This window comes from Lynx canadensis, chromosome E1 (assembly GCF_007474595.2).
Source record: "Lynx canadensis isolate LIC74 chromosome E1, mLynCan4.pri.v2, whole genome shotgun sequence".
Taxonomy (NCBI): Eukaryota; Metazoa; Chordata; class Mammalia; order Carnivora; family Felidae; genus Lynx; species Lynx canadensis.
Genome location: NC_044316.2, coordinates 37548106 through 37557640, shown reverse-complemented (window position 1 = coordinate 37557640; position 9535 = coordinate 37548106). Strand labels below are relative to the sequence as shown.

Below are 9535 nucleotides of genomic sequence, written 5' to 3'. Positions count from 1 at the left end.
GATCTTAGGAAGCTGAGGGGGGAGAGCAGAGAGGGGACAATGAGCCCGGCTTCAGGAGACTAGAGGATGTTTTTGACGCCGCTGGCAAGGAGGGGCAGGTCCCGGGGTCAAGGATCAGGGAACATTGAGAGGTTGATATTGTCCCCAGGCGGACCCCTGTGCTCCCCCTCCATACACAAATACACAGAGCTTGTGCAGTTGGACCCACACAGCTACCAGAGGAATGCACCTAGTGCATTCTGGCTCACTGTGCTTCCATGGAGCCTCAGTTTCTCTAACTGTTCCGTGGAAGTGGGGTGAGGCAATTAGTCGCTGTCCCTCTTCCTACTTCAAGGTGAGAATGTGTGCTGATGGTCATGTTTGGGCCAGACTCTCCCCAGAAGGCTCACTGAGCAGTCTTCTAAGGAACTGGAGTCCTTCTGCCTTCCACCTGCCTGGATGGAGTCAGGCCCGGCTTATTGGTTTCTTAGATGAGAGGGGAGCCTGGCCTGGGTGCCAGTGTGTAGAGAGCACTGGAACAGGAGCCAGGCAGTTTCTACTCCTAGGACTGCCACTGCGTTACTGCATGACCTTAGCTAAGTCACTTCTTTCCGAATTTCTTCATCTGGAAAATGAAAGGATTGGACGAGACGCCTTCTAAGATCCCTTCTACTTCCGCAGTTCTAGGTGTCTGCATGGACCTTGAGTGACTTTTCCTAAGACCTGGTGATTTTCTAGTGGGGAGTGGGGCTAATTTCATGTGCAGGAAAGGCAGAGCAGAGAATGCTGTCGTGGGGCATCTGAAGGAGCAGAGACCTCTGGGTTATCAAAGACAGCCAGTTTTGCAGAAGAAAATCAAAACAACACAAAACAAAAACAAGAGAGCCCTAAAGTGCAGAGAGCTTCCAGAAAAGACTGGCTAGAATGGAGAGATGGGGGTGGTCTCTAATAGTAGGGGCTTTGAAGAAGAGGAAAGACAAAGGTCAGGCTTGAATGGCAAGGAGGAGCTGGCGGTGGGTGCTGACCCGAGCTCCTTTCTTGCCACTGTGGCCAAGACCCGTATCCCCAGGGGCCAGGATGGGCTGCCCAGCCATCATGCCCTTGCAAAGAACAGTGGTTTGGGGACAAAGGTGTTGAATGACTTGGCTGCAGTTGGGCCATGGGGGACAGGGCACAGGTCCGCTGTGGTGGTGTCAGTGGGACCGACCTGTTAAGGCCCAGAGCTCCACAGAGGCCACTTCCAAATGGCCCTTGGCTCCCTTTTCTGCTTCACGGAACTTCTCTCTTTCTCCCTCACGCTGTTTCCCATCTCCCAACCTCTTCCCTAACGTGATGACAGCCAGAAGTCCAGCCACCGTCACCCCTCTTCCCTCTCCTTCCCGCGATACACCGGCCAGTTGCAGCTGGGAAGGAATTGGGTGTCAGGTGTGGGGGGCGAACAGTGGGGGAACCAAGCTCCTGTTTACAGTTGTTCTTGGCACCTGCTGGCAGGGCCCTGCAGGTAACCATGGCAATCAGGTGAGGAGCCAATCAGTGCTTCTCCCCACCCCCAGCCCCAGAGGTAGCAGTCTGAGGCCCCTGGGGATAGGGTGGGGGGAGCTGGGAGTGCGGGCGAGGGGGGCCTGCTCTTATACCAGACAAGGAGGAATATTTCTATACAGTCAGCTCCACAGCTCCTTCCTTCTCCCGCGCATCTAGAAAGGAGCTTGAGAGATGATCTTGGCCCGAATTCTCACAAATGCTCGTGGAAGTGAGAGGGGTAAAGGTCACGGCCCCTTGCCTAGGAACTCCTGCGTGTTGAGGCCACAGTCTACCAGGCAGGAACTGCGTGCAAGTTCCTAAGAGTCAGTGTGTGTTGTGAAAATCCAGCCAGTGTGTGAATGAGGTGACTGAGGCAGTGGGAAGCGCCTGTGTGTTTTGTGTGTACGTACGTGTGCATACGTGAGAGGGAGAGACAGAGCCGGGTGTGAGATGCGCTGATAGCAACCACCATCGACCAGAATGTGTTGTTTCTGTCTGTGCATGCACACAGAGGTTCATTTGGATACACACACACACACGCACGCACGCACGCACGCACAGGTCAAGCAGTCGTACAAAGTAGTTTTGGAAGCCCAGACATCACGTACCATCCAATGGATATACACACACTCAGCGAGACAGCCACTTGGAGTTTGTTCTCTCCTCTGGATGGTTGTAATAATATTTGGGCATCTTGCCAGGGACAGGGTTACTATGGAAACGACCAAACAGTGGAGTAGCCAGCAAGCCTTCTGCGTAATTGTTAAGGGGGGAACCCTTGCAGGGAGGCCGGCCTAGGCCGCCCTCCTTGGGACAGGAGCCCCTTTCCTTCCTTAGGCCGCTGTGTCTCCGCTGGCTCTCTGGGCTTGCTTGGTCCCCTCTGTCTGCCCTGCAGACTTGGTGTCTCTCCCGCGTGTGGCCTTGTGTCCTGTCTCTCCATCTCTTTGGGTCTCTGGCCAGCCTCTGTGGCTGTTTGGGTCCTGGCCAAACTCATCCTGGGGTCTCTATAGAAACTGTTGATCCTGGCTGTGAATTTCTGGTCCTAGAAAACCCAATATGGTGGCTTTAGAAATCTCTCTGGAAAGGAGAGAAGGGTGTATGTTGTGAAGGAGTCATTGGGGCTTGGCCACTCTCCCAAGCCCATGCCTTGGGCTTTTACTCTGGGAAAGAGGAGGGAGGGAGGGAAGGGCCTTCCCTTCTAGGTGCAGGTTTGGTTTTTATACCGAGAAGTTAGGCATATCAGCCAATTCAGAGTTGGGCTCTGACTGACCTCCCAGGTCCCTGCCAAGGCCTGGCTGGGTGCTCGGGGCTGCTGCAGAGAGAACTTTCTGCCCAGCTTTGGCGGGCATATCTCTGAGAGCCTGTGATGTGTCACTGGACAGCCTGGGGACAGGCAGCCGGAGTGGCGGCAGTGTCCACGTGGAGAAGTTGCTGTGTGTGCCTGGGAGGGAGGTCCCGGACTGCGTGTGGGACCGGGGGACTTGCACGGTGGGCCGTCCAGCGGGGACTGTGCAGAAGGGGCAAGAGCAGTCTTTTTTGCCCAGGCTCTTTGCCACTACCTGCAGGGTCGGGGCTGGGGTCAGGCTGGAGCTGCGTGCTCCCAACTTCGGGCGTGTAAGGACCATCCTCCGTGTTTCCTGCCTGAGCGCCAGGCCTGGAACCTGCATGGCCAGCGTATGGTGGACCTCCAGGGAGCCACTCTGGGCCCAGTCTGGATGTAGAGCTAGGAGGACGAGGTGGTGGGGTGCTCCCTCTAAACCTAGGGTATCCCGTGGCCACAGTGTTTCCGGGACTGCCTTCCTGGGGGAAGGGTGATGGGGTGGAAGGAGGGGAGGATGGAGTAGAAAGACCGAGGCAGGGGCCTTGCACCTGGGTAGAGGGGGGTCTAAGTGTCCTCAGCTCCTAGCACTCACTTCAGTGAATGTGGATTGGGATCAGAGACATTTTGAAAAACTCTGTCTCTTCAATTTCCTGCCTCCTCTGGAGAGTTGGTCTAACTTCATCTTTCCTCCTGCTCTTGAGATGGAGCCGATGGTGTCGCTCAAGGTGGCACGCGTCTCCAGAGCCCCGTACCCGGTGAATACTCAAGAGGGGCCAGGAGGAGCCAACCCCATGCACGTAGCCAGTCTGGCCTCGGAGGCAGAGAGCAAAAACCTTGCGCTTCGGGACAGACGTTGGGTGGTGTGGACTGTGGGAGGGGCTCTTGGGCCTCTGGGTTTCTGATTCCACTTCATTTCTCAGGGTGACGCTCCCCAGGCCCCCTGCCCCCCACCCCGGCATCATGCATCGGACCACACGGATCAAAATCACAGAGCTGAACCCTCACCTCATGTGTTGCCCTCTGCGGGGGGTACTTCATCGACGCCACTACCATCGTGGAGTGCTTGCATTCTGTGAGTTGGGCAGAGGGGCCGCTGCTCAGGACGGGCAGCCTTTGGCCAGGTCGGAGGGGCACTGCCTGGGGAGGGCAGAGCACAAGGCCCTGCCCTGGAGAGCACCGCGCGTCCGTGCACCCCGTGGCGGTCCCTGGCCGCAGAGAGACTCCTGAGGGGCAGGGGGAGACGGGAGGGGTCAGCCCGGAGGTTTATTTCAGGAGCTTTCACCTACCTGACCCCTCGGTTCCCTCCTCATCCTCTGGCTGGAGCTGCAGCCCCTGAAGATGCACGTGCCCCCCCACGTGCACACTGGGCTTGGTGGCAGAGGTCCAGGACCCTGGGAGGTGTCCAGCAGGCGGGCTGTTGTTTTTGTACTCATCGGACTTGGGGCTCCCCTTCTGCTTGGTACATGACGCTGGCCTGACACCCGCACGCACGCACTCCCCGGCCCCTCCTCCCCCAAGGACGGAGGAGGTGGTGAGACCAGGAACCACGTTGAGCCTTTGAATGGGCTGAGCTGCGGGGACAAGGTGGAGAGGAAGGGATACCTGAATCTGAGCAGAGGCCGTCGGGGGCTGGTCCTGGATTACGAAGGGGGCTCTGACTCTCCTTTCTTTCTCCACCCCCCACCCCCAAGTCTGCAAAACCTGCATCGTGCGCTACCTGGAGACCAACAAGTACTGCCCCATGTGTGATGTGCAGGTCCACAAAACCAGGCCGCTGCTGAGCATCAGGTGGGCCCGGCACTGTCCCTCCCGCCCACGCCGGACTCTCTGGGTCATCTGCCCTCTGTCCCTCAGCCCTCTTTGCATCCTATAGCCAAGGTGGCAGGTGGGGGAGAAGCAAGGCCCCTCCCCTCCCTCTGTGTCGTATCCGGCTTGTCTAGGCTGAGAAGTACTAGAGGGGTAAAGACCGTGCCTCTGGGGACCCTGGTGCCTGTGCCCCGGATCTAAGGAGGGGAGGTGGGAATAAGGGTTCCTGGCTGGGGAGGGCAGGGTGAGGTGGTTGCTGACGGGACTCCATGCTTTTTCCAGATCTGACAAAACCCTGCAAGACATCGTCTATAACTGGTCCCTGGGCTTTTTAAAGGTATCTACCCCCGTTTCATCCTGCCCACAGCCCCACGCTTCCCTGCCTAGTGCTCCATCCTCACCCTGCTTTCCCTCTTCCAGATGAGATGAAACGACGGCGGGATTTCTATGCAGCGTACCCCCTGACTGAAGGTGAGCGTGTTCGCTTGCCTGTTCCCCTGAGCAGGTGGTGCCGCCCCGGGCTGTCCGCCCTGTACGTGCCGCCGCGTCACCACCCCGGCCCAGAGGATGGTTGCGCTCACCACCCCCCCGAGCTGTGAGATCCAGGGTCCTTGGTGGGGCTCCTGTCCCCGTCCTAGGCCAGCCCCTCAGCTCTCTCTCCTTCTGCAGTCCCCAACGGCTCCAATGAGGACCGCGGCGAGGTCCTGGAGCAGGAGAAGGGAGCTCTGAGCGACAACGAGATTGTCAGCCTCTCCATCGAGTTCTATGAAGGTGTCAGGCAAGTCTGAGCCACGCCTGGTTTTGGGGGTCCTAGGTTGGGTCGCCCCTCTCTCCCACCCTGGCCCCCTTCCCCTAGCAGGAGAAGGTGTCTCCAGGAGGTCTTCTGGATGTGTGTGTTGGGGGATCCTGCCTGCTTCAGGGTTTCCTAGCTTCATGTTTCTCCTCCCCCAGGGACCGGGAGGAAAAGAAAGGTCCTCTGGAGAATGGGATGGGGACAAGGAGAAGGTGAGTGCTGGGGACCTGCCTAGGGGTGGGATGCAGACTGGGAGAGAGTGCCTGGGGCGGACCCCAGCCCTTGGGTGCTTCTCCCTCAGCAGACAGGGTGCGGTTCCTGCAATGCCCAGCAGCCATGACCGTCATGCATCTCGCCAAGTTTCTTCGCAACAAGATGGATGTGCCCAGCAAATACAAGGTGAGTCCCTGGGCCCTCTCAGAAACTGAGTGCTGTTGTGTGGCTGCATCTGGCAATCTGTGCATCCCAGCCACTGTTCTGAGCAGGCTGGGTGACACGAGGACCTGTGTGGTTGTGTAATTGAGCTGAGTAGAAGGGTAATTGAAACCAAGATTAGGGTGGAGTAGTCTTTGTCTGTTGAAGCCAGTGTGCAGAGATGCACGGGAACCAAGACGGAGTGTACGTGTGTGTGTGTGTGTGTGTGCATATGTGTGCACATGTGCATGCTTGCATGTTCAGAACTGTGGCAGAGGTATGTGTGCAGAAATATAGGGGGTTGTCTGGGGCCACCTGGCTGAAGGAAGGCCAGTCTGAAATTCCACTGGAGGTCTTGGACAGCACTTCTCAAATTCGAATACGTCACTGGTTCTCTAAAGATCTTGTTAAAGCATAGATAGGTTCTGCATTTCTAGCAGGTTCCCAGGTGTTGCCAATACTACTGGTCTGTGTACCACACTTTGGGTATCAAGGCTCTAGGACAACGGATCCCAAACTTTGCTGCAGATCAGAATCGTGTGGGAGGCTTTAAAACTTGACTCATGTCATACCAATTAAATCAGAATCTCTGGTGAGATCCAAGCATGTGTTGTTGTTTTTTTTTAATTTTTTGTTAATGTTTATTTTTGAGAGGGAGAGACACAGAGCGTGCGTGGGGGGAGGGACAGAGAGAGAGGGGGTGCAGAATCTGAAGCAGGCTCCAGGCTCTGAGCTGTCCTCACAGAGCCTGATAGGGGGCTTGAACTCATGAGCGGCCAGATCATGACCTGAGTTGAAGTCGGACGCTCAACCGACTGAGCCACCCAGCTGCCCCAAGCATGTGTTTTTTTAATGCGTCCAGGGTCATTCCACTGCAGCCTGGGCAAGAGCCAGTGCTCTGCGAGATCTTTCTCACCTGGGCTTTTCTTTGCCCCCTCCCCCCACCCCCCCTTTATCTCTGGAGGACCTGCCAGAGATTGAGGGATTCAGACAGCTGTGTGGGTGGTGGGAGGCAGGGGTTGTTAAGATGCGGGTATCCTCTCTGATCCTTCCTTCTCCGTCTGGTGGTCTGGAGTTCGGTTGGGACTGGGAAGTCAAACCCCCCACGAAACCCCAAAGTAGTAAGGGAATACCTGCAAGTCCCTCCTCCCCATCGCCCCACTTCCCACCCCTAGCTAGGAGCCTCTCTGCCAAATGGCTGGAGCCTTGAACCTGAACCGGGTAATGGTGTTCTCCATCTCCTCCTCCAGGTGGAGGTTCTATACGAGGACGAGCCACTGAAGGAGTACTACACTCTCATGGATATAGCCTACATCTATCCCTGGCGGCGGGTGAGCTGGGCGGGAGGGTGCAGGGCGGGGACAGGGCCGGGAGGGGAGCCCTGCAGGGTCTGGCATTGGTCTGTGGCCACAGTGACCACATAGTGACCAGTAATCACGGTTCATGCCTTGTCCCATGATCTGGGCATGTCCAGGGTGGTCTGCCACAGCAGGCCGGCCGCTTCTGGCCGTCTTCCGATGATGGCCTCCCACACTCTAAAGGGAAAAAGGACCCTTTGGCAGATGACATGCCCTGATTTGGGGCAGAAAGCAGGGTCGGGTGGCCGTGGAGGAGCGGATGCTGCTTCCTGCCTTCCGGCCTCCTCTCCGGTCTCTGGCCTTGCACGTTCTGCCTGCCTCTCTGGGTCTTTGTGTGCCCCTGTATCTCTGGCCTTGCTTGGTCAGTCTTGTTTGCCTATCTGCTCCTCTCCAAGGCCCGGACCCCGTTCCTCTCTATCTGGGCATTGTGGGGTGAGGGTTGGGCAGCTTCCTGGGTGGCCTCTTTCTCCCGACACCCTCCCCTTCACTGCCTCTCTGCCCCCTCTCCCTGCAGAATGGCCCTCTCCCCCTCAAGTATCGGGTCCAGCCGGCCTGCAAGCGGCTCACCTTGCCCACAGCACCCACCCCCTCGGAGGGCACCAACACCAGCGGGGCATCTGAGTGTGAGTCAGTCAGCGACAAGGCTCCCAGCCCTGCCACCCTGCCAGCCACCTCCTCCTCCCTTCCCAGCCCAGCCACCCCCTGCCATGGCTCTCCCAGCTCCCACGGGCCCCCAGCTACCCACCCTACCTCTCCTACTCCCCCTGCGACAGCCAGTGGGGCCACCACAGCTGCCAACGGGGGTACCTCGAACTGCCTGCAGACACCATCTTCCACCAGCAGGGGGCGCAAGATGACTGTCAACGGAGCTCCTGTGCCCCCCTTAACTTGAGGAAAGGGACCCTCTCCCTCCTTTTCCAGCCATGCCTCTCCACCCCTCCACTTTTTCTGGGCCCCTTTTCCACCTCTTCTACTTGCCCGAGCTCCTCCCGCCTTAGGGGTGGGGGGCGGGTTTTATAAATAATCTATATATATATGTACATAGGAAAAACCAACATATACATACTATTTTCTATGGACCAACCAGATTAATTTAAATGCCACAGGAAACAAACTTTATGTGTGTGTGTATGTGTGGGGGGTGGAGTGTTCATTTTTAGGGGGTCTTGTGTAATTTGCCCTGTTCTTATTTTGGGGGTGTCTGGCGATGGACCCGAAGGGCCACTTGAGGCTCAGTAAAGCTCTACTCCATCCTCCTGTTTCCCAAGGCAGATGGGGTGTTGGGGGAGCCCCACCAGCCCCCAAAGCTTTAGGCACAACTCCAGCCGGCTGTGAATGGGGTCTACCCTCTCTCTTTCCCCATTTTGGCTGCTGTCCGGCCCCACCAGCACCCCCCCCCCCCATTGTTGAATGTCCAGAGACTTGCTAAGACAGTGCCTTTTACAAATGCAGTCTATCCCCTGGTTCTGAGGAGTGAGTGGGTGGTGAAGATGGCATCTCCCTTACCTCCTCCTCTTGCAGTGGAAACTTTGTGCAAAGAATAGATAGTTCTGCCATTTTCTTTTTTTTCCTGTGTGTGTGGCCTTTGCATCGTTATCTCGTGGAAGAGAAGATTCGGGCCACGGGAGGCCTCAGCCCTTGAAATTCCACTGTGGCTTTAGCAATGTGAACTGCTTCACCCCGTTCTGCCCCTGCCCCCCACCCCACCCCGAAACTCTGACTAGCAAGGCTGGGAGGAAAGTCCCATCTGGGGGCCTGGAGTGCCGTGGAGAGGCGGAGTGGGGCTAACCTCAGACAAGCACAGACCCCAGATTGTGCCAAAGGCCAGCAGCCCTCCAGTCCCCTCCCCACCCCCAGCTGAGGCAGAGTCAAGAAAGAGCGACAGAGGCATCTAAAAGCACAAGAAGACAGAAGCCTGTAGGCTCTGACCTCTGCTCCGTCCCGCGAGGTCAGTGGACTGCCCCCTGAAGGGCAGACCCCACCAGATTCCTGCCCACCTGTTTTCCCTCCAGTGTACATAGCTCAGATCGGGGAGGAGGTGAGGAGGCTAGACTTCCTTGCAACCTAGGTGTTTGGGGTTGGGAGCCCCCCCCATCAGGTTCGTCTGTGTTTGCACCTTGTCCTGTGTCTGAGGTGCTGTGACTGTACCCTCCTGCCCTGGGACATTTGTATCTCCTGGCTTTGTAATAAATGCTGCATACTCTCTGGACCTGTAGTTCTTTGGGGGACAGGGAAAGTGGCAGGGGGGTCCTTTGCCCTCCTCCTCGTGTCTCTCGTCTCTGGGCTCAGCCTGCCTTGGGAGACCCCGTATGGAATGAAAGTGAGCTGCTCCCTCCCTATGGC

At 57.2% G+C, this 9535-nt stretch overlaps 1 protein-coding gene across 1 annotated transcript; it reads left to right on the top strand.

The window, feature by feature from the left end:
• Positions 1–3731: 3731 nt before the first annotated feature.
• On the top strand, positions 3732–9397 carry PCGF2 (polycomb group ring finger 2). Its single transcript, XM_030297035.1, is given in 11 exon segments — positions 3732–3835; positions 3837–3897; positions 4513–4609; positions 4910–4938; positions 4941–4964; positions 5048–5098; positions 5297–5405; positions 5579–5632; positions 5729–5819; positions 7085–7165; positions 7707–9397. Coding segments are annotated over 11 exon segments (1029 nt in total). The 5' UTR covers positions 3732–3781; the 3' UTR covers positions 8085–9397.
• The last annotated feature ends 138 nt before the right edge of the window (positions 9398–9535 follow it).